The sequence below is a fragment of the Rhinopithecus roxellana genome, chromosome 3 (assembly GCF_007565055.1).
Source record: "Rhinopithecus roxellana isolate Shanxi Qingling chromosome 3, ASM756505v1, whole genome shotgun sequence".
Lineage (NCBI taxonomy): Eukaryota > Metazoa > Chordata > Mammalia > Primates > Cercopithecidae > Rhinopithecus > Rhinopithecus roxellana.
The window spans coordinates 110,385,805-110,411,150 of NC_044551.1; the positions used below are offsets into that span (position 1 = coordinate 110,385,805).

The window sequence follows — 25,346 nt, forward strand, 5'->3', positions numbered from 1 at the left end:
GGAGAAAGGAGAATACTTGTACACTGTTGATGGGAATGTAAATTGCTAAAACCACTAAGGAGAACAGTATGAAGTTTCCTCCAAAAACGAATAGAACTACTTTGTAATCCAGCATTCTCACTGCTGGTTGTAAACCCAAAGGTAAGGAGATCAGTATATTGAGATACCTGATTGCAGCAGTACTCACAATAGCCAGGATATATAATCAACCTCAGAGTACATGCATGGATGAATGGATAAAGAAAGTGTACATGATGGCATATTCAGCCTTAAAAAAGAATGTAATCCTGTTATTTGCAACATGGAACTGGAGGATATTATGATGTTAAGTGAAACAAGGCAGGGACAGAAAGACAAATAGCACATATTCTCATGTGTGGGAGCATAAAAAAAAATGCTTTTAGGATTGACTGGCAAGATGGCCGAATAGGAACAGCTCCAGGCTGCAGCTCCCAGTGAGACCAATGCAGAAGTGGGTAATTTCTGCATTTCCAACTGAGGTATCCTGTTCATCTGATTGGGACTGGGTAGGCAATGGGTGCAGCCCACAGAGGGCGAGCAGAAGCAGGGTGGGGCATCGCCTCATGCAGGAAGTGCGAGGAGCAGGGGAGCCTCCCTTTCCCAGCCAAAGGAGGCTGTGAGGGACTGTGCTATCTGGCCCAGATACCACACTTCCCCTGGTTTCAGAAATCCACAGACCAAGAGATTCCCTCGTGTGCCCACACCACCAGGGCTCTGGGTTTCAACCACAAAACTGGGTGGCTGTTCAGGCGGACACCGAGCTAGCTGCAGGAGTTCTTTTCACACACTGATAGCCGAGTCGATCAGTGGAAGAAAGGATATCAGAGACTGAAGATCAACTTACTGAAATGAGGCATGAAGGAAAGATTAGAGAAAAAAGATTGAAAAGGAACAAAGCCTCCGAGAAATATAGGACTATGTGAAAAGACCAAACCTATGATTGACTGGTGTCCCTGAAAGTGATGGGGAGAATGTAACCAAGTTGGAAAACCCTCTCCAGGATATTATCCAGGAGAACTTCCCCGAACTAGCAAGACAGGCCAACATTCAAATTCAGGAAATACAGAGACCACCACAAACATACTCTTTGAGAAGAGCAACCCCAAGACAGATAATCGTCAGATTCTCCAAAGTTGAAATGAAGGAAAACTGTTAAGGGCAACAGAGAGAAAGGTTAGGTAACCTACAAAGGGAAGCCATCAGACTTAACAGCGGATCTCTGCAGAAACCCTGTAAGCCAGAAGAGAGTGGAAGTCAATATTAAACATTCTTAAAGAAAAGAATTTTCAACCCAGAATTTCATATCCAGCCAAACCTCCGTAAGTGAAGGAGAAATAAAATCCTTTACAGAGAAGCAAATGCTGAAGGACTTTTGTCACCACCAGGCCTGCCTTACAAGAGCTCCTGAAGGAAGCACAAAATATGGAAAGGAAAAACCAGTACCAGCCACTGCAAAAACATACCAAAATATAAACACCAATGACACTATGAAGAAATTGCATCAACTAATGTGCAAAATAACCAGTTAGCATCATGATGACAGCTGGTTAATACATAGGACTTTGCACTTTTTTATTCACACATAAGAATATTAACCTTAAATGTAAATGGGCTAAATGCCCCAATTAAAAGACACACCCTGGCAAATTGGATAAAGACCCATTGGTGTGCTGTATTCAGGAGACCCATCTTCCATGCGAAGACACACATAGGCTCAAAACAATGGGATGGAGGAATATTTACCAGGCAAATGGAAAACCAAAAAAAAGCAGGGATTGCAATCCTAGTCTCTGATAAAACAGACTTTAAACCAACAAAGTTCAAAAAAGACAGACGGGCATTATATCATGGTAAAGGGATCAATGCAACAAGAAGAGCTAACTATTCTAAATATATATGCACCCAATACAGATGCACCCAGATTCATAAAACAAGTTCTTGGAGACGTACAAAGTGACTTAGACTGTCACATAATAATAGTGGGAGACTTTAAACACACACTGTCAATATTAGATCAAGGAGACAGAAGATTACAAGGATATTCAGGACTTGAATTCAATGTGCAAAAATTTCAAGCATTCCTGTACACCAATAAAGACAAGCAGATAGCCAAATCATGAGTGAACTCCCATTCACAATTGCTACGAAGAAAATAAAATACCTGGCCGGGTGCAGTGGCTCATGCCTGTAATCCCAACACTTTAGGAGGCCAAAGTGGGCAGATCACGAGGTCAGGAGATAGAAACCATCCTGGCTAACATGATGAAACCCCGTCTCTACTAAAAATACAAAAAAAGGCCGGGCGTGGTTGCTCAAGCCTGTAATCCCAGCACTTTGGGAGGCCAAGATGGGCAAATCACGAGGTCAGGAGATCGAGACCATCCTGGCTAACACGGTGAAACCCCGTCTCTACTAAAAATACAAAAACTAGCTGGGCGAGGTGGCGGGCGCCTGTAGTCCCAGCTACTCGGGAGGCTGAGGCAGGAGAATGGCGTAAACCTGGGAGGCGGAGCTTGCAGTGAGCTGAGATCTGGCCACTGCACTCCAGTCCGGGTGACAGAGCGAGACTCCGCCTCAAAAAAAAAAAAAAATACAAAAAAAAAAAAAATTAGCCAGGCGTGGTGGTGGGCACCTGTATTCCCAGCTACTCAGTAGGCTGAGGCAGGAGAATGGCGTGAACTTGGGAGGCAGAGCTTGCAGTGTGAGCCAAGATCACACCACTGCACACCAGCCTGGGCAACAGAATGAGGCTCCGTCTTAAAAAAATAAAAGAAAATACCTAGGAATACAACTTACAAGGGTCATGAAGGGCCTTCAAGGAGAACTACAAACCACTGCTCAAGGAGATAAGAGAGAACACAGACAAATTGAAAAAATTCCGTGCTCATGGATAGGAAGAATCAATATCATGACAATGGCCATATTACCCAAAGTAATTTATAGATTCAGTGCTATTCCTATCAAGCTACTATTGACTTTCTTCACATGACTGGAAAAAAACTACTTTAAATTTCATATGGACCCAAAAAAAGAGCCTGTATAGCCAAGACAGTCCTAAGCAAAAAGAACAAAGCTGGAGGCATCACGCTACCTGTCTTCAAACTATACTACAAAGCTACAGTAACAAAAACAGTATGGTACTGATACCAAAACAGATATATACACCAATGGAACAGAACAGAGGCCTCAGAAATAACACCACACATCTACAACCATCTGATCTTTGACAAACCTGACAAAAGGAAGCAACGGGGAAAGCACTCCCTATTTAATAAATGGTAATGGTGCTGGGATACCTGGCTAGCCATGTTTAGAAAACAGAAACTGGACCCCTTCCTTATACCTTATACAAAAATTAACTCGAGGTGGATTAAAGACTAAAATGTAAAACCTAAAACTATAAAAACCCCCAAAAAACCTAGGCAATACCATTCAGGACATAAGCATGGGCAAAGACTTCATGACTAAAACACCAAAAGTAATTGCAACAAAATCCAAAATTGACAAATGAGATCTAATTAAATTAAAGAGCTTCTGCTCAGCAAAAGAAAGTCTCATCAGAGTGAACAGTCGACCTACAAAATGGGAGAAAATTTTTGCAATCCATCCATTTGACAAAGGTCCAATATCCAGAATCTACAAGGAACTTAAACAAATTTGCAAGAAAAATCAACCCCATCAAAAAGTTGGCAAAGGATATGAACAGACACTTCTCAAAAGAAGATATTTATGCAGCCAGGAAACATGAAAAAGAGCTCATCATGACTGGTCACTTGGAGAAATGCACATCAAAACCACAATGAGATAGCATCTCACACCAGTTAGAATGGCAAGCATTAAAAAAACCTGGAAACAACAGATGCTGATGAGGATGTGGAGAAATAGGAACACTTTTACACTGTTGGTAGGAGTGTAAATTAGTTCATTGTGGAAGACAGTGTGGTGATTCCTCAAGGATCTAGAACCAGAAATGCCATTTGACCCAGCAATCCAATTACTGAGTATATATCCAAAGGATGATAAATCATTCTATAAAGACACATGCACACGTATGTTTATTGCAGCATTGTTCACAATACCAAAGACTTGGAACCAACCCAAATTCCTATCAATGATAGACTGGATTAAAAAAATGTCGCACATATACACCATGGAATACTATGCAGCCATAAAAAAGAATAAGTTTATATCCTTTGCAGCGACATAGATGAAGCTGGAAACCATCATCCTCAGCAAACTAACACTGTAACGGAAAACCAAACACCATATGTTCTCATTCATAAGTGGGAGGTGAACAATGAGAACGCATGGACACGGGAACATCACACACTGGGGCCTGTGGGTAGGTGGGGGGGGGGGTTGGGTAGGGGGCAAGGGGAGGGAGAGCATTAGGACAAACACCTAATGCATGTGGAGGTTAAAACCTAGATGATGAGTTGATAGGTGTAGCAAACCACTATGGCACCTATTTAACAAACCTGCACGTTCAGCACATGTATCACAGAACTTTAAAATAAAATTGCTTTTATGGAAATAGAGTGTAGATGATGGTTACCAGATGCTGGGAAGGGTAGTAAGAAAAGGGGGAAAATAAAGAGTTGCTTAATGAGTAAAAAATACAGTTAGAAGGAAAAAAGATCTAGTGTTGGGTAGCACAATTGAGTGACTCTAGTTAATAATGTGTATTTCAAAAAATAACTAGAAAAGTAGAGTTGGGGCCGGGCGCAGTGGCTCAAGCCTGTAGTTCCAGCACTTTGGGAGGCCGAGACGGGTGGATCATGAGGTCAGGAGATCGAGACCATCCTGGCTAACACGGTGAAACCCCGTCTCTACTAAAAAATACAAAAAACTAGCCGAGCGAGGTGGTGGACGCCTGTAGTCCCAGCTACTCGGGAGGCTGAGGCAGGAGAATGGTGTAAACCTGGGAGGCGGAGCTTGCAGTGAGCTGAGATCTGGCCATTGCACTCCAGCCTGGGCGACAGAGCGAGACTCCGTCTCAAAAAATAAAAAAAAAAAAGGAGAGTTGGAATGTTCATAACACAAAGGATGAGAAATGCTTGATGTGATGGATATTTCAGTTACTCTTATTTGATCACTACATATTGTATGCTTGTATCAAAATTTCACATGTACCCCATATATATGTACATTTATGTATCCATAAAAATTTAAAAGCCTGACTGCTTTACCTGCAAAACATGTTCAGGGTCCAGCCATTTCTCATCTGCTACCACTGTGGACAGACCCACCATCATTTTTTTTTTTTTTTTCACTCAAATTGTAACAGCTAACTGGTTGGTTCCTCTATATCTACTATCTCCTCCCCTAGAATCCCCAGTGGCTTTCTATATTGGTGTAAAAGCTGAAGTCTTCACCTTGGCCTATGTGATACGTAGTCATCACTTCCCCATATTCTGCCACCCAAATGCTGTTACTCAAACACTAAACTTTCTCCAATCCCAGGGCTGTTGGACTTAGTGGTTCTTCCACCTGGAAACTTGCCCTAGACAAATGTCTTACTAATATTCAGTCCTTGCTCAAATACCACCTCAAGGAAATGTTCCCCTGAACTCCCTCTAAAACAGCAACTCGCCACTCTACATACCCAACTTCCCGTTTTATTTTTCTCCATTGTATATTTTATAAAGTGTTTGTATGTCCGTTTCTCCATGTATGCTGCATACAATATTTGTTGGTGTGCTCCTCCTATCAACCCAACCCCATTAAAATGTAAGCCCTCCGAGGGCAGTGGCTTAGTTTTGTTAGCAGTGTCTGGCATATAGTACATGCTTTTTAAAATATGTTGGATAGTTCCCTTCTCTGTATATCTACCACCATGTCAATGTCTGTCTGAAAATGTGACAGTCATTGATTGCCCTGGGCAATTCAGAGTACAGTAGAGCTACCTCTCTGGATCTAGGTATTCTACTTATGTTAACAGAGTCTATAATGTCAACTTTTTTAGATGACTATAGTTAGGTTACAATATGCAACTGTTGGGAAGAATTCAGATGTCCTTTGCAAAGAAACAACCTGCAAAAAGTCTTTTCTGGCTTTGAAATCACAACCCTAGGATCCTTAAAGAGGAATGAGGAACTAGATGAGTTACTCTAGCCAATATGTTTTTACTAACTTCATTTATGCATACACTTAAGAAATATTTCTATTTGTGCCTAACCTGCACAAAATACTGTGCACTAGGCACTGGTGGTGATATAAAAATAAAATGTAAGAGGAGCCTGTCTTAAAGGTTCTCACTGTCAAAGTGATCAACGTAAGTAATTGCAACACATGCTGAGACATGGTAAGTGCCATAAGAAAGATAGTGATTGTCCGTTGTTCAGGAGGAGGAGAGATGGCTCATTTGACAGGAAAGTAAAAGCTGGATCTTAAAATAAGATTGGGACATGTTGAAATGGCTGGCTAGGATTCAAGCAGAAGGAAAAGCTTAAGCAAAACAATGGATTTGGTAAGCACATTCAATTTGGCTGAAAGATATATTCATAAAGAAAAATAATAAAGGGCAAAATATCAAGAAAGGTAGTTTACAGCCAAAATATGAAAAAAAAATTAATGCCAGGCTAATAAGACCTATTGTATAGGAAAGTTAGAGTTATTGGAAGAATGTGACCAGGAAACAACATCATCAGTTCTGTGCTTTAGGCTAATTAATCAAGTGATTGTGAATAAAGGATACATATGGGAGAAAGCTGGAACCAAGGAATCCAGTTCAGAGGCCAGTGCCATAATCCAGCCAAAATCGAATAGAGGTTTGAGTAGTGGAATAGCAGTAAGAATGCAAAGTAGGGAAAATGATAAGAGATACAAAACTTGGCAATTGGTTGAATGGGCTCTGGATAATGATGCAAGGAAGGAGTAGGCAGCAATGGATGAGGTTTTTGAGCCTGGGTGCCTCATTGCAGAAATAGAACCTTTAGGAGTTTGGGAGAGCATTCTTGAGAGGAGTTTCACACATACTGCATCTGAGGTGGGAAGAGGTGCTGGAGATTGCAGTCTGCATGTAAAACTAAGGGAATGTGGGAGGCATCCACATACAGACGATCAATGAAATCCTGGGTGTGGGGGAAGGGAGGGAGTTGAGAGAAGAAACAATAAAAATGTGTCAATATCACTATATTAATAAAGTTCCTTGAGGTCTTTGAAGGTCAAGAGGAGGAGTCAGATGGACATAAAGATGGCAACAGTAGACACTGGGGACAACTAGAAGGAGGATGGGGGAGAGCAAGGGTTGAAACTGTTGGATACTATGCTCAGTACCTAGGTGACAATAACATTCATTACCAGAAACCTCAGCATCACACAATATACCCAGGTAACCTGCACATGTAACCCCTGAATCTAAAAAGTTGAAAAGAGGGTAGCTACGCACAGTAGCTCACGCCTATAATCTCAACACTTCAGGAGGCTGAGGCAGGAAGTCACTTAAGCCTAGTAGTTCAAGCCCAGCCTGTGCAACATAACAAGACCACATCTATAAAAAAATTAAAAATTAGCCAAGTGTGGTGGTGCACGCTTTTAGTCCCTGCCACTCAGGAGGTGGAGGCAGTAGGCTTGCTTGAGCTCAGGTGTTGAAAGCTGCAATGAGCCAATGGCTCCACTCAGGGTCCAGCCTCAGTGACAGAGCAAGACCTTTGTCCAAACAAACAGAGACAAGTCACAGACTGGGAGAAAATATATACCAATCACATATCTGACTTGTTTCTAGAATATATAATAAACTCTTAAATCTCAACAATAATATAATTTTTTAAATGGACAAAATACTTAGATATTTCATCAAAAATTATTTACAAATAATTAATCACATAACTATATGCTCAACATCATTAGTCATTATGAAAGACAGGACTAGCTCTATTTCCTAGGCCGACTAAGAATTCCTAAGCCTAGCTGGGAAAGGTGACTGCAATTACCTTTAAACACGGGGCTTGTAACTCAGCTTACACCCAACCAATCAGGTAGTAAAGAGGGCTCACTAAAATACAAATTAGGCTAAAGCAGGAGGTAAAGAAATAGTCAAATCATATATCGCCTGAGAGCACCAGGGAGGGACAATGATCAGGATATAAACCCAGACATTCAAGCAGGGAGTGGCAACCCTCTTTGGGCGCCCTTCCATTGTATGGGAGCTCTGTTTTCACTCGATTAAATCTTGTAACTGCACATTCTTCTGGTCTGTGTTTGTTATGGCTCAAGCTGAGCTTTCGCTTGCTGTCCACCACTGCTGTTTGCCACCATCACAGACCCACCACTGACTTCCACCCCTCCAGATCAGGCAGGGTGTCTGCTGCTTTTCTGATTCAGTGAGGCGCCCACTGCCAATCCCAATTGGACTAAAGGCTCGCCATTGTTCCTGCACTGCTAAGTGCCCCAGTTCCTCCTAATTAAGCTGAACACTAGTCGCTGGGTTCCATGGTTCTCTTCCGTGACCCACGGCTTCTAATAGAGCTATAATACTCACCGCATCGCCCAAGGTTTCATTCCTTGGAATCTGTGAGGCCAAGAACCCCAAGTCAGAGAACAAAAGGCTTGTTGCCATCTTGGGAACGGCCGGCCACCATCTTGGGAGCTCTAAGAACAAAGACCTGCCCGTAATAATTAAGAGATATAGAAAATGAACAACACAATGCAATATCAGCACACCCCTATTTGACCAAAATTGGTAAAACTGACAATACCTGGTGAGGATGCAGGGCAACTAGAACTCATACATTGCTGTTGAGAATGCGAAATGGCACAGACCTTTTGCAAATTAGTTTGTCAATTTCTTGCAAAGTTAAACATGCACTGACTAAATGGCCCAGCAATCTCACTCCTAGGTATTTACTCAGGTGAAATGAAAATTTGTATTCACCCAAAAAGACATTTGTTGAATAAATTAATGAATGAATAATAAATGAGTGGAGCTTTCATAATGTAAAATGACTAGATAATATCTAAAATTGCTGAAACAAACAAACAAAAAAGCCTATTTTTGGCAAAAGGAAGTAACTACCACAAGGAAGAGTTAGAAGAGTTAAGGGACTGACTCTTTACGTACAGGACAGATAGTCGGGAATGGTTGAAAGGACCTGCTGCTTTTCATTGACCTTCCAGTACTACTGATTTTTTTTAACTATGTGAATATATTACTTTCATAAAAATTTAGAAAGAAAAAGAGGAGTCAGAGAAAGAAAATGAAATTGTCAGAAAAATTTAGAAGTTTTATCAACTGAAATGTAGAAAAGATAAATTGTGCTTATATATATATATTTTTTGTTCATTCCAAATATTTATGGATTACACTAGCTGAAATGAAGTAATTAAGAGACTCAGTAGAAAACATTGCCAAGAATAAAAAACAATTTGTGTAAACAATGAAAAGTTTACAGGTTACTCTGTCACAAAATACTTTGTTAATTCACTACCCGCAGCAACACACATTACCAAAGCTGGCTTCTGGAATGCTTTCTACCTATAGCCATTTTTGAACAATAGGTGATTGAGCTTTTAACAACACTGTTAGAATATAATGTAGCGAGTTTTACCAGAGATGTTTAAGACTACCTGGGACAAGTCAATTTCATTGTATACATGTATATACACGAGGGAGGGCGATCACAGTCTAGAAAAAAAACAGGTCTTCAGAAGTCTAGAACTTTAATAACCTTAAATCCAAATTATTCCCTGGGTCCATCTATAATGAGAAGAAAGAAATCTACACTTGCATTTCCTCGTCTTTAACATCTTTCTCATTTAAATGCTACTTTACTTGATTTGTGTTGTTCCCAACGTGTTAGGTGCTATGCATGATGTAGAAACGTGTTTCCTTATATGTGTGTACCAGCAGGCTCCTTCAAGCACATGCTTGAGAGATTCAAATCTAATTAGAGCCTCTGAAATAATTGCGTCAGAGCCCCATCCCCTCAGAAAAAGCCCCCTTTTACACCATCAAATGAAATACCAGATTCTTTGCACTGGAATTTTTTTTTTTTTGAAACGGAGTCTTGCTCTGTGCACTGGATTTTTTTTTTTTAAAGAAAATATTTGATTTTAAAATCAAAGAGTTCTTGGTTTTCCATCATTTCACTACTTGTCTTACTAGAGACCCGAGTCTCCTTTGCCAAAATGTATTTCAGTACACATTTTTAAAAAATACGTGTATGTACTTAAATATATTTTGGCTATATATATATATATTCTTTTCTAAAAAGAAAATATTTGATTTTAAAATCAAAGAGTTCTTGGTTTTCCATCGTTTCACTAATTGTCTTACTAGAGACCCGAGTCTCCTTTGTCAAAATATATTTCACTACACATTTCAAAAAATATGTGTGTGTATACTTAAATATATTTTGACAGAATGTGTGTGTGTGTGTATACACACATATATATGTATGTCTTCGACTTATTTCCACCTAGCCTGGGGCATATTCTAGTCTCAATTGACAAAACAGGCGCTGTCCGGCCTAGGAGTGGAATCCATCCTCAGTCTTCGCAGGCTCCTCGCAATTCTCCATTTGGAAGAAATGTCCCTCTCCTTCCCTTTTCTTTTCCTTCTTTACTCAGCGTCCGCCCCCGCAGCCATCTCCGCCGACCCTTTTTGTCCACGTCCCAGCGTCGCGAACCACAGCGGCGGAGGTGGAGCGGGGAGAGGCGTTAGGCCGGGCGGCTAAAACGCGCCGCAAAAGTGGGGGAGAGATTGCGCGGAGCCCGCGCGAGCCTGGGGACGCTGGAGGCAGCTGGGCTCTTGGGCAGGCGCGGAGTCCGGGGAAGCAGGGCATGCGCGCGTGGTGGGTGTCGGCAGAGTCTCGCCGCCTCCGCCCTCTTTCTTGGGTGGCTCTCCGCCTCCTCCACCCTCCAAGGGCCGTTGGTACATTCCTAGTGACTCCAAGCGCTTAAAAGGGGCCCGGGAGGGCGAACCCCCGAGATCGGAACCTGATTTCTGTGTGCGCCGCGTCTGCGACGAGCCCGGATCCGCTGCGCTGCCAGCGGCGTGGGGTGGGTCTCGCTGTCTTTGCGGCGACATCCCGACGAGCGGCGCCGGAGCGCTGGGTGCGTGCGCGTGTCTGCCTAGCGGTCTAGCGAGCGGTCGGGCTCCCTCGCCCCCGGCTCCTGGTTTGGCTCCGCTGCTCCACCGCAGCCCAGCAGCGAGGCGCGCACACAGCCGGCTCCGCACCAGATGGAGCAGACCGAGGTGCTGAAGCCCCGGACCCTGGCCGATCTGATCCGCGTCCTGCACCGGCTCTTCGCCGGCGATGAGGTCAATGTGGAGGAGGTGCAGGCCGTCATGGAAGCCTACGAGAGCGACCCCACCGAGTGGGCTATGTACGCCAAGTTCGACCAGTACAGGTGAGCGCGCTGCAGCCTCCATGCCGGGCGGCGCCACTCGCCTCGTCCGAGGAGGAACGGACGTGGGGGGCGCAGCCCAATGGCACTGGCTCGGGAAGCTCCGGCCGCGCTGCGCCCGCCGCTCGCCCCCTCGCTGGCGAGCCGCGGGGCGGGCACGACTCGCCTGGGGCTCCGCGGCCACAGCGCAGGCGGAAGGTGGATCCTACTGGCCCTGCTGGCCTCCGGCCGGGGGCTGCGGGCAGGCGCTGGGAAGGGCGGCCACCGCGCGTCTGCGAGACTTTCTGTTCCCTTCTCTCCCGCAAACCCCTCTGCTTCTAAACTAGCAGTCCTCCTGCCCCTGGCCTCGGGAGCGATGCCCACACTCCCAAGCCATCGTCAGCCCCCGGCGCGGAGATGCGGAGAGACCGCGCTCAGGTTCGGGCCCGCCTGGCGTCTTAAGGCACTGTCCGGCGGTACTAGCAGAGGGTGCTCCCGGGAGAGCGCGACATCAGCCGTCGGGAGAAGTGCGTGATGATAAAGAAGACAAGTCACCCACGTCAGTTCTCCATCACTGCGCCTTCTGTCGCCTGCAACCGGGCAGCTTACAGCAGGCATTTTTACTCATGTAAAATAGCGTCTTGTGGCCGTCACCTGCCACTACGCCATTTCTGCTGTTCCCTTTCCCAAACCAACTTCCCCGCCTGCGGGTTTATTCAAACCACTGCCAGGTTTCGCAGATTGAATATTCGACCGTCGTTTTTTTTCAGCCCCCAAACGATCTGATTTCTCTTATCCTTGATTCTGAGTATCCGCAATGTAAATTAAAGACTCCTACTTCCCAGATGTATTTGAGTGAGGTGCCCTGGTAAGCTGACTTTTTTGCAGCCCCTGCTTGGCTTGGTGATTAAGTTGAATCTCTCTACCAATCCTCCGGGGCCAGAGGTAAAATTTAATCACCCCGAAGTGTGAGAGGTTCTACTTCTTCTGAGCAGCCAGCGCATCAGTCTTTATGGTTTTTTTGGGTTTAAGGTTGGGAGAAAGGGGTAAGTGAAAGAAAATAAGGAAAGAAGTAAGTTTGTTTTCTTGGGAACAGGTTCTTTTAGTCACCGTTTAACAGGTAGGATGTTTGGTAAAGTTTTGTTGGCATGGGCGGTTTCAACTGTATTTTAGGATTTGAAATAGAAAAAGTGAAGCCCACTAAGGATCCCATTTTTCATATACAAGTGACTTGAGGAAATTCCTTTGGCTCCTGTCAGCTTAGTTCATGGTAGAGCGCTTCTGTAGCGGTAAAAGCTACCAGAGAGTCTAGCTTTTAAATTTTCTTGCATTTGCTCCAGGTAATTGAAGATTTGTTATCGGACAGATACTCTTCCAGTTACTTGACACATATGAAGAATGGTAGGCAATGAAGAGGTTGAAAAACTTGCACAAGGTCTTCTATCGAGTAGCAAGGTTAGCATTATTGTTCCAGAGCCTACACTCTAAACCACTATTAAACCAGGACAGGTTGTAACCGTTTTTAATCTTTAATCTTTAGAACAAGTGTATTTTCAAGGACCTTGAAGTAGTCTTGATTGACAAACTCTAAACCTTTTGAAGGGCAACCAGTCGGGTTGATTGGTCTTTTCACAGATATCTGAAGTACAGCTCATTAACATAATGGATGTAGTCCCGAGTGGGCAGTTGGGGGAAGACAGGAGATGGGAGAGAAGTCAATTCTACAGTATTTTTTGCATTAAATAAATGCCTAGCTCTGTGAAGGATTCTGTTCTCTGACTTCGGGAGGGCCAGTGCAGAAGAATCAAGACACAGTATGCTCCAGTGTGGGCCAGGCTGTGAATTCTTTGAAAGAAGCCTTAGAGAAGCAAGAAAGATTATCCTAAGACTTGTGAGTTCCTTCTGCAGGAACTCAGTTTACTGTGAATTGAAGGTTTTGTGCACAACTTCTTGTTAGGTCATAAAGAGCTACAAAGTAGAGAAAACTGAGGCTAAAAAGCACTTAATAGGATCGTGCTCTTCGGGCACCTGGGGGTGGGGAGGAATGGGACAGGAAGGGGCATGCTAGACAAGGGTTAACTGATGACCAAGGGAACAAAAACTCCACAAAAATGGAGTAAAGACCCCTTTTCTTTAACGTGACAGCCTAAATGAATGTCATAATTTTGAAACTTTGCTAACTAGATGCTGTCAACAGTACACCTTGGACCAATAGAAACGTTGATGTTGATTTTGCTTTTTTCCTGGTGCTACCGTTATGGTCGTGGTTTGCAGTTTGTTGTTGTTGTTGGTGGTGGTGGTGGTGGTGATGGTTGGTTGTGGTATGTGTGTCTGTGTGTATGTGTTTGCCAGTTACTGGTTTCTCCTAATTGTAAGAGGTTTAGAGTCTTCTATACTTCACTAATATAGTCTTCTTTGTTCTGGTACTCAGATCAACCCCCACAGAAGACTTTTCATTAGAAGGGCTTTTGAATGTGGTTTGTGTCTAGGTTTTAGTGAAACTAAGAATTCTAGAACAGCTATTTAATGAAATCTTGTTTCTCAAGTCCTGATTTAGCTACAGGCAGAAAAAGAAAAAAGAAGAAAAAAAATACAATAGCAACATTCTTGCCTGAACCAGTAATGCACTTTGGGAATACTTTTCTCTGAGAAACTTACTCCAGCAGTTTGAGGCCGTCACATTGAGAAACATGCAATTTCAGTTTTTTTCCTTTTATTTTTCCCGTGCCATTAATTAAAACTGAGCAGCTACCTCTGTAAATGCAGCAGTTCAAAATTAACTGTGAAAGAGGATTTTTCATTTATGTTGGATTTCTAATTAGAAAACTGCATGCAACATTGCTTAGAGGGGGAAATGTTAACATTTGTGAATAAGTGGTACTTGGTGACACACTTACTTTTTCCAGTGCTTGTTTCAGCAACCAGATTAAAACTTCTGAATATACTGGGTTTTTTTTTAGGTATACCCGAAATCTTGTGGATCAAGGAAATGGAAAATTTAATCTGATGATTCTCTGTTGGGGTGAAGGACATGGCAGGTAAAATAACTATTCATTCACAGATATTTATTACCACATGTTTTCTAGCATATGAAAAGTATAGTACCAGGCTAGCCACAGGCCTTACAAGTACTAACAAATCTCTTTTTTTGTTTATTTATTTATTTTTTTTGAGCCGGCGTTTCGCTCTTGTTGCCCAGGCTGGAGTGCAATGGCACGATCTCGGCTCACTGCAACCTCACCTCCCGGGTTCAAGTGATTCTCCTGCCTCAGCCTCCCGAGTAGCTGGGATTACAGTCATGCGCCACCCTGCCTGGCTAATTTTGTATTTTTAGTAGAAACGGGGGTTTCACTATGCTGGTTAGGCTGGTCTCGAACTCCTGACTTCAGGTGATCCACCCACCTCGACATCCCAAAGTGCTGAGATTACAGGTATGAGCCACCACACCCAGCCCTCATTTTCTAATTACTTGTTCGTAATGTTCCCTAATCCCAACAAAAATTCTCATGAGAGTTAGCACAGGGCATTCACGCATACACCACACATATTAAAAGCAGCCCCCAAAATGAATAGTAGATCAAAGGAGGTAAGTAACCCCCTTAAGTTAACCATACTCTGTTTTCTGTGGAGTTAAATTTTATGTGAAATTGTGTTTACACTTGACATTTGTGGTGTTTGAGGTATGTAAACAATCGTGGGACCAAAGACCAAAGGATGGAGAAGCTAGAAAAGCATTGCAAATTCAGAAAATTGCTTTCTACTTCAAGTTAATTATTTAGTTTCTTTACTGAAAAGGCAATTTATACTGTTTCCTTGAAACTTAGCTCCTTAATTTGTCTATAGTTTCACGTTTGACAGTCTTATTATCAACTAAGTATTGCTATCTTTCTCAGTCTTTTGAGAATGGTAAAAGCAATAATTTAGATCCATTTTTATGAAAGGAAACATGAATTTATAAGTGTTTAGAAAGTTAGGTCTATAGAGTGCATTTATTTACTCATATGAAATGAAGTGTTTCCATTCATTCTCTCAATATTTTTGAAAGCACATTATGTCCAGAGTGGGACTAGGCTCTGTGGATTTAGGAAACAAATTCTTTTTATGGTTCATATATAGATTAATAAAATTCATTGTATGAAATGAATACCCAAAATGTATATAGACACATATATTTTAATTAACCCTGTAACCACGACTGCCTCATATAGTTAAATACTATTTACTCTAAGATTGCATAAATAAATCCTTTGTTTCCTCAAATGCAATTAACTTTCTCCCACCAATGTTGGAAGGTAATCACAGGTAGAGCACTCGAAATTGACACAGTGTTAACATTTTATGTACAGTATAACTTTAGGATGGTAATACACATACAGATACCTTCTCTCCTTACAGCTCCCCAAAGGAAGGAGAAAAGAGAAAAGCCTTGGGGAAAAAAGCATTAAATGTTAAGTGGATCTTCTCAATGTGGTACAATTACCATGGATGATTGTCTTAATCCTTTCTAAAATTTCTCTAATGTACTTTCATAATCAAATTCTAGCCCAGTTTAAGTGAGTTGTCTGTATTTGGGGGAAGATAAAATGTTGCTGGTTCTGTGTTTCTATTATCAAAGTACTATAACAAAGTTAATAAAACTGTTCTTTAGTAGGGATATGCATCAAAATTGTACTTTTTATATGAATTGATATAGATGACATATTATTACTTTACCCTGAACATTGTTGAACTGTAAATTTCAACTGAAATGGATTTTGGCTGGGGAGATGGCTTACTGATGGTGTGTAGGTGTCAGTTATGGGAAGACTGTTAACTGCAGGTCTGGATACTAGAACATCTACTGAGTTGGATTGTCATTTTGTGTACATGTAGCAGTATTCATGATCATACGAACTCCCACTGCTTTCTGAAGATGCTACAGGGAAGTCTAAAGGAGACATTATTTGCCTGGCCTGACAAAAAATCCAATGAGATGGTCAAGAAGTCTGAAAGAGTCTTGAGGGAAAACCAGTGTGCCTACATCAATGGTAACATCTTACTCTTTTTCTAAGGGCAAGTGGGAAGAACCATGACCTTTTGTCTGAAATATTGGTTACTTATACTTTTTATGCAGTAAAACCTGGGATCATGAGTCATGATTTAAAATACTTTGGAAATTACTTAAACATAGCAGGTTTTGTTTTTTAACAAAACCTGCACCTGGGTTGGAATCACTTATTGAAAACATATGCATGCAGATTAGTATCCACTGAAAAGTTATTTACTTGTCAAGACAAGACAGTTAAAATAAAATATGAATTTACTTCAGTGGAGTCTTTCAACAAAAGAGATGAAGTTGGAAACATTAGCTTTGTGTTAGAGAAAAGAACAAAATGTTCTGTAACTAATTAAGAATTCTAGCTAGTCTCTGTTTTTCTAAAATACGTATAGCATACCTAAAAAATATCCTCCAGGGAAATTTTACAAAGCACATTATTGGCTAGTGATTTATACATATCTTACCAAGATTTCATTATCTTTTCTAAATGAGATATGGGATAGCCAAATACTTTTCAAGAGAGGCAGTGATTAACTTCCATATTCCTAAAAGGAATAGTAACTTTCCAAAAAGCTCATTAAAATGTATATGTGACAGATAGTTTTTTATTCCCATTTACATATGAAGTTGCCAGTACATAGGAAGATAAAATAATTTGTCCAAGGTCACTGAGCTTCTAAGTGGCAACCAGAATTTGAACCTAAGCAATTTGATCCAAAAACCTATGCTCTTATTCAGCATGTACCCCACCTATATAAAGTATTATAGAGTTTTGGGGGACTTTTTTTGGCAAAGCTAGTTTTTTTTTTTTTTCATAAATCTTACTGGCCTCGATATTTGGCCTGTATGCAAGTTACTTGCAAAGGTCAGATGGTATGGGAAGTTTTCCCTCATTCACATAACACAAGGATGTTAGTTTCCTGTGTGGCAGGAAGCTCTGATTCATTTACCCAAATAATGTGAGGGTTGCTGTCTATAAGGCACACCAGATTTCCAAGAACAATGTCTGTTGTCTGTATATTCACAATAAAGCCACACACCTTTCAGAATAATTACTTCCAGCTGGAGTCAGAGGGCTTGTGAAAACAGGTTAGATCTTTAAGAATACGTAAGCTTTTTCAAGGGTCTTCAATGCAAAATCCTATAGAATCCAAACAGATAAGGAAGTGACATACATCAGGGATAAAGCTGTGGTGAGGCCTGGTATGAACTGGAGTATACAAGCCTCATACTAAGGTGACGGCAGTGGCCACCCAGTTCCAGTGAGATCAGCCTGGTTTCTTTCTCCATAGAAGTTGGAAATTCTGTGTTTTATATGAAATTTTGCCAATCAGTAAAATATTGGGTGGGATATGTTAATTATTCTGTAGACTAATTACCCAAATAACTTAAAAGCCACAAATTTTCAACCTCTGATTCTTACAGATGCAGGAGTAGGGGTGGAGATGAATAGTGATCAGGGGGAAGGATGTTTCAAGTACAAGGAAGAGCACAAGTGAAGGTACAATCGTTGTGAAAAATGGAAACTATTCCAGCATTGGGGGAAGTAAAGAAAGAAGAATGGGTTTGGTCAGTGGATTAGCAGGAGAGTAAAGTGAGCTCACGGGATGGGCCTGCAAGACCAGCTAAAAGTAAGGACTTTGGTCAACGGAGTTGTAATTGGGAATATCTTGATTGATTTAGTAGCAGCATGCAACATAGGGTGGAGGAGAAGGGAGGACTGGGCCAAGGAGACCTAGGTGCCTATTGTAATGGGCAAAAGGTCGACAGGGCCTGGACCTAACTGTCCTTCATAAATATCACCAAGAAAAGTCCAGTATGACTGTGACAGAGGGTACACCATGATCATAAAGGAAAAAGAAGCAAAGATCAAAAGATAATAATAATGCGTGGGTTATTAATAGGAGCTTCTCTAAAGGATGGGCGACTTGTTTTTGCAGGGTCTTTGCTTGCAGGATTGTCAGCATGCATTAGATAGTGCATGAACCTGCAGTGGTGAACATTTCTTCAAAACTGTGCTTAAGCCAGTATATTATGAACGCAACAAGCTACAGGATCAAAGAATTTGCAGATCTGAGAATTAGGCCCCAGTTTCAGAAATAAGGAAAATGAAAGATCCTAGAAGGTGTGACTTGTTCTAAGATAGCTTCGCTAATTAGCTAGAAGTAGAACTTAAGTCTTCTGGTTCTATGCTTCATTCTTTATGATGCGCACTCATGGAGCTAGATCATGAAGAAAGCACAAAGCCACATGGGTTGCCTACATTAGTTACACTAAACTCATTACTTGATTAATCCCTGAAACTTTCTTGTAACTATATAAGTTTATTAACATTTTTAATTGAGTATTTCATCTTGTTTTTTTGTTTTGTGTGTGTGTGTTTTAAAAAATCTTCTTGAAGCTCTCTCCCAGGGCCTCTTGACTGCTTCAGCACAGATCGGTTGATCTCTAGGCCCGGGGTGAGCTGTGATCCTGAGATTCCTTACAATGTAAGGCTTACATCCTCTCAAGCTTTCCCTTTGCTGTTTCCTGTGGCTGGATCCCCTCTTTCCTGATCTCATGATTTTTTTTCATTCTTGGTTGATGCCCTTGTTTTGGTGGAGCATATGCTCCAATGGCTTCACAAGAAAGGATTCTTGGAAGGTAAATTTTTAAGACCCCATATATTTAAAAATCTCTGTATTCAACCCTTACAACTTGATTGATAATTTAGCTAGGTATGGATTATCACCTGGTAAACATCTTCCCTCATAACCATGAGGGTAATTCCTTTGTCTTTTAGTTTCTAGTGTTCTTATCAGAAGGCTAGTGCTGGCCAGGTGTGGTGACTCACACCTCTAATCCCAGCACTTTGGGAGGCTAAGATGGAAGAATTGCTTGGGCCCAGGAGTTCAAGAACAGTGTGGGCAACATGTTGAAACCCCATCTTTACCAAAAACACAAAAATTAGCAGGGCGTGGTGGCAGGTGCCTGTAGTCCCAGCTACTTGGGAAGCTGAGTGAGAGGATCACTTGAGACCGGGAGGTGGAGGCTGCAGTGAGCCAAGAGCCCACTGCTTTACTTCAGCCTGTACAGCAAAATGAGACCCTGTCTTTTTTTTTTTTTTTTTTTTTAAACAAAAACAAAACAAAAACCTGGTGCCATTCTAATTCTTGAATCTTTCTATGAAACCTTTTTTTTCTTTCTAGAAACTTTTGGGACCTTCTCTTTTGGTGCCTTCTTTCTATCCCCAGTATTCTGAAATTTCACAGTGATGTATCTTGTTTGATGACTCATTCATGGTGCTGGGTACTCAGTGGGTTTTTAAATCTGGGAATTCATGTCCTTCAACTCAGGAAAACATTCACAGGTTATTTCTTTGAATTTTTTTTTTAAATTCTGTTTCTGAAACTCCTATTTAGATATTAAACTTCTTGAACGGTTCCTTATTTTTTTTCTCTTTCTTATTTTCTCTCTTTGTCCTTTTGTTCTTTGAGTCTTCCTCAGCATTTCCTGCCAACTCTTTTCTGGTTTCTGTTTCTTCAACCTCTTTTTGTATTATGGTCCCTTTTATGGTATTTTATTTCTGGGAAAATGTTAATGATAGGCTTTTGAACACTTCCCCTGAGTAGTCTCTGTTGCAGGTTACTTTTTTGTTTGCTCTGACCTCTGTCTTTCATACTAGAGGCCTTGCTCAAATGTCTGGTGACCTTGGCGATTTGCTAATATTTAAAAACCAAGAACAAAAAAATTAATTGGTAACCCTGAATATGAGTGGAGCTTGTCAACTGGATTTCACTTTTTGATAGTCTAGCAGAGCCTTTTCCTTCAGGAACTTCCAGCGACAATATCTTTAAAGCTTTTTTCTTGAACCAATCAGATTCTCTGAGAAGCTGCTTCCTATCTTCTGCCTGGAAAGAAAAATCTTGTCTGGCAGCATTCTTGCAGCTAGGTGATGACTAAAGCAGGAATTTTTACTATCCAGTATGGAAGCTTTTGTTTAATTCATCTGTTTTTCACCTGATTGCCATCAGTCTCAAGTTGATCTCTTACACCTGGAGACTAGATCTTAGTCTGCTGCTGAAAAGAAAGAAGAGAGAGAATTGGTAAAAGGGTTTTGAGACTCTGCTTCTTAAACAGGCTTTAAACCAGTTCTTATATCTATAGCCCTATCTTTACCCTCATTTCCGGAAGTACCTGGTGCTGTCAATTCCTGTGCTGTTTGGAGTTTCAAGATATAAATCAGGTTATGTCTTGACTTTCCCCATGGATGGCTAAGGATTTAGCTTTCTCTGCTCTGTAAAGCTATCCATCTTACTTTCCAAGCTTTCAAGTTTTTGTTAGTGTTTTCTCTTTTCCTATTTTGTCTTTGTATATTGATGTCTTTTTAATTTTTTTACTGCCATTGGAGAGGGTTTTCAGGAAGGAGCAGAGGCTAATGCATGCATGTTACTTACTATCTTTAAGTACAAGTTCAATTCTAGTATCTATTCCATTTGCATCACAATTGATTCATGATCTCAGATGACTCACGGGAATTTTACCTGCAGCTGTTGTCTAGGCTCCTTTACCTATTTTTCCCTCTTGGACGTTGTTTAGATTCCATCGGCTTACATCGAGTAGAGAACATCAGCCATACGGAACTTGCCGTGAGCCTCCACTTGTACAGTCCACCTTTCGATACGTGCCATGCCTTTGATCAAAGAACAGGACATAAAAACAAAGTCACCATGACATTCCACAGTAAATTTGGAATCAGAACTCCATGTGTGAGTATGATTTCTTCTAGGTTTAAATGCTTTGTAGGTTGGCACTATTACACTATATGTATGCAAAGAATGAGATGAGTCTTAACTCATGGGTAAGGCCCAATATATCTTGATTGTTTTATTTAACTTTAGAGACTATCTCTTCAGTTTATTTTTAGAAACTTACTATGTCAGATCCAAAGATTATTTGAGAAACTTCAAAATGTGTGCTTAAAATGTTTTCATTTACTTGGGAAATAAGAGTGAAATCTATTATTTGATACAACTCTTACTACCATGACTTACTATTCATAGGTCTAATTTGCTGGGCCAACAGGAATAAGTTGCATAGTCAACTTTTGTGAAGATTATTCAGATGATATAACTAAAGAAAATTGTCTGTTTTGTTTGCCAAGGTTGCTTATTCTTAGAGTTGTTATGCCATTTATACCACAAATAAGAATAAACTATACTAACAGATTCCTCCTTGAGAAACAAGCATTTCCTACTAAAAATAAAAAGGCAACCAACACTAATATAGCAGGGCAGTCTTCTACCTCTGAAATAAGTTTGTCATTTAGAGGAATAGTCTATATTTAATTATCAGAATATCCAGAAATAGACAATGTGTGAAAATGGAGAACAAAACAATCCTTATGAGTCTTAGTGAAAGCACAGCCTCTGAGGGAAGCCAGGGCAGAATTTTCTCATTATTGCCCCACTTCATCTTTATCTTCCACATTCCAAACCCTAAGAGATATTCTTATTGCAGGAAAAACAACAAGGCTCCCTTGCCCTTGCTGAGTTTTCATACAGTGCTACAAAAGCAGAACTATTTAGAACGAGCTAAAATGTCTTTTGTGAAGATTCTTACACAGTTTTTTTTTTCCCTTTTTTCAGGCAACTTCGGGCTCATTGGAGAACAATTAAGGAGCACCAAACCCTCTGAGGTTTTACTTTAAGCCTCGCTGTATGTTTGCCTTGGACAAAAAGGCTACCTACCATGTGCTATCCAGTAATGTGCTTAAATAAGCCAATACTTAGATCTACTGTAAGGCAGATGCTAATTATAAGGCATTAAGTAAGCAAGTAGTGCCCTCAGCTACTGCAGAAGAAAAGTCCCACTAAGGAAAAGAAAGTCTTGTGATTTTTAAAGGCAAGTTTCCACATGCTCTCCTAGTTCTATCCTCTGATTCCATTGAATCCATACTAGGAGTGTCAGTGAGGGTTTTCATAGCTTTTGGAAATACTTTGGTCTCTGAACTGTAATTAGCAAGAAGTAAAAACAGAAACCTCAAACATCAAATGCTTGCTTTGGTACCTGGAGGACTAAACGTAGACGTCTTTAGTATACTTTGTATGTTCTTAACATTGAAAGATAATTTTGTGAATCTGTAGATTTCATTTTTTCAGTCTTACCTTACGAATTTCTTTTCTATGAATAATAGAGAGGAACTGACAGCACTCTGCCATTGGGTAATGAAAGGAAGTGGAGAGGATTTAGAAAAGTACATGCTCCCCAAACCACAACAAACCAAAACATAAACTCACGTCTGTGTCCCATGGTCATAGTCAAAAGATTTTGTACGGCTAAAATTGCAAAATAATTTTAATAAAGTGGATTTGAACACAATTTGAAGTTGCCTTTCTGATTAACATGATACAAACTTCCCATAAATCAGTTTCTTAGATTTAGATGTACAAAAGCACTGTAACAAATGCTTTTATGATGTAAGAATATGAGCGAACCAAAAAACATTCAAAAACTACTTACCTTTTTGGACTTAATTAATATCTTCACTAATTGGTCAGAGACACCAACCTGAGAGCCTCTGGCTGTAGTGTGGCTCAGACATGGTCAGTTTTGCCTGAAAATTGTGTGTCTATACATGTATGTGTTTAAATATGGATTGGTTTTCAACATCTAAAAACTGGAGATTTCGTAGAAGTTGAGGGATTCTAGCTGCTCAGAATTTGAATTATCTAGAACACTTGGTCTGCACTGCATTTTTATTGGTATTAGTTGGCTAGGCTAGGGTTTGCCTCTTAAATGGGCCGGCCCTCCAATCTGCTGCAGTCCCAAACTCACCTATTTCCATTATTTGTTACCTGCAAAGCCTGCATATGCATTCGAGTTTGCTCTTCCTGCTCTAAGCAACTTTTTTAGGAATATCTGTCATAATCTTAGAGCTTATTAATTCTGGGAATTTAGTTAGCAAAGTCCTTTAAAAATAGTTTCTGTGTAGCTCATTGGTTACATTGTTTATATATCTCATATTAGTATTTATATGTTAGCTTCCTCTCATCCTTTAGAAAGATTAACACTTATTGAATGCTTACTATATATTAGGTATTGTTATAAGTTGTTTGAGCCTACTAACAATTCTGAAAAGTAACCTTAATGAATTGGTGTATTTCTGCTGCTGTATGTAGCACATTATCACAAACTTAGTGGGTTAAAGTAATGCAGATGTATTATTCTATAGCCCTGCAGAAGTCTGTTGCACAGCACTAGAATCAGTGTTATAAGGACTGCACTCCTTTCTGTAGGCTGGGCAGTATCTGTTTTCTTGTTTTGTGGATTTCTTTTTCCCTCAGCTCCTAAAGACTGTCCAGTATTCCTTGACTTGAACATCCTTCCTCCATCTTCAAAGCCAGCAATGGTAGATTTAGTCCTTCTATGTCTCATTTACTTCCCTTTTCCACTTTGAGGAACTGGACAATGTCTCCATCTCAAGATTGTATCCTTAATCACATCTGAGAAGTTGTTTTGTTTTTGGCCACGTGAAATAACATTTCTAGGTTCTGAGTATTAGGTATCAGTGCCTTTGGAAGACCACTCTTCTGATCACAGAGTTAATCCCATTACAATATCAACTCAGAAGTCCAAACACCTTGTCTATATATCATTCTCTAAATTAGGTGTGAGGGAGGCTCTTTTTACCATCCATCCTAGGACACAATTCCTCTCTCTATATACACATATTCAGCACGGTTAAGAAACTTGCCAAAAGGTATCTAGCCAAGGTATTACAGACCTAGGATTGAAGCCAGGATTTGATCTCAAGCAGTCATCCTCTAAAATTCATTCTCTTTATATTTAGGCCTTTTGACGTAAAAGAAGGCTGGGCCATTTCTCATTTTTTTTTTTTTTTTTGTATCCCATTATAACAAAAAGCAAAATTATGGTATAGTTACATGTTTTATACATATACATAAGTGCTTAATAGCACCTTTCACACATATAAATGATATAATATCCTATGTATGACAGTGATGGTCAAATGTAAATGTGAAGAACTTTGTGAACGTGAGGCTCATTATAGACGGCCCCACCGCCCTCCCTGCCTCTGTAATTGGCCTGCTCCCTCCAGTCCATAACAACATTTATGCAGGAGCCAATGTACTGCTTCTCCCAGAACTTACTGTTTGCTTGGGTCACTGGGGTGTTTGCACGTAAGCAAGGCAGTGATGGCATCAAGGTCTCAAGAGGATTTTGTAGGAGTGAGAAGGAATATTGAGGGCTGGAATCATACTGTTTACTAAAGTGTAGGTGGGATGTAAAAGGGAGTGGAGACCTGAGGGTAGAAGAGGAGTAGCCCTAAAATGAGGAGACATTTAAAATGAGGTGGAGACAGGTGGCCAAGCACCCCATAGCACTCAGTACCTCCCATCTCACCTGCAGCTGGAGCTTGGCACTGTGGCTCCCTCTGCCTAGAATGTCCTTTCTCAGTTCTTTATGTGGCTGGCTCATTCTTGCCCATCAGGTTTCAGCTCAGATGCCATCTGCCCAGAGAGGAATTTCCCAATCACACTATCTAACAGTGAGATCTCTAGGCTACTCTGAAGCACTTACAGTTATCTGAAAGTGTCCCTTCTTTTTTCACTCCTTTATTGTCTAAATCCTAGTAATAGGATGCAAGCCCCCATAAGAGGAAAGACATTGTGTTATTTACTACTTTATATCCTGAGTGTTTGGACTGTACCTGACACATAGGAAGTGTTCAATATTTATGAAATGAGTGAAAAAATCCTCAACTTCCTTACATGGTAATCTTGTACTAACACACATGGATGCTTTGGTGTTTTCTGTGTGCCACCAAATGAAATGTGCAATGTTATTTTTATTAAGGATGGAAATTCTAAGGGTCATTTTCTTAAGCCACAGACTTCTTTTGTAAAGCCGATTCAGAGACTTATCTTGGCGTGGATTCATGAATCATGTACTCACA

At 40.8% G+C, this 25,346-nt stretch overlaps 1 protein-coding gene across 1 annotated transcript; it reads left to right on the forward strand.

Annotated features, from left to right (window-relative positions):
• Nucleotides 1–10,658: 10,658 nt before the first annotated feature.
• Nucleotides 10,659–22,747, forward strand: CDO1 (cysteine dioxygenase type 1). Its single transcript, XM_010352602.2, has 5 exons — nt 10,659–11,373; nt 14,310–14,387; nt 16,222–16,376; nt 20,966–21,135; nt 22,015–22,747. Exons 1-5 carry the CDS (start codon nt 11,204–11,206, stop codon nt 22,042–22,044), a joined length of 603 nt encoding a protein of 200 aa, XP_010350904.1. The 5' UTR covers nt 10,659–11,203; the 3' UTR covers nt 22,045–22,747.
• Nucleotides 22,748–25,346: the final 2,599 nt, after the last annotated feature.

What these genes read in the sequence shown, in the direction of transcription:
- CDO1 (XM_010352602.2), top strand. Translation starts at nt 11,204, where the DNA reads ATGGAGCAGACCGAGGTGCTGAAGCCCCGGACCCTGGCCGATCTGATC. An exon ending in GCCAAGTTCGACCAGTACAG is followed by an intron (nt 11,374 to 14,309) that starts GTGAGCGCGCTG and finishes GTTTTTTTTTAG; the next exon opens with GTATACCCGAAATCTTGTGG. An exon ending in TTGGAATCAGAACTCCATGT is followed by an intron (nt 21,136 to 22,014) that starts GTGAGTATGATT and finishes CCCTTTTTTCAG; the next exon opens with GCAACTTCGGGCTCATTGGA.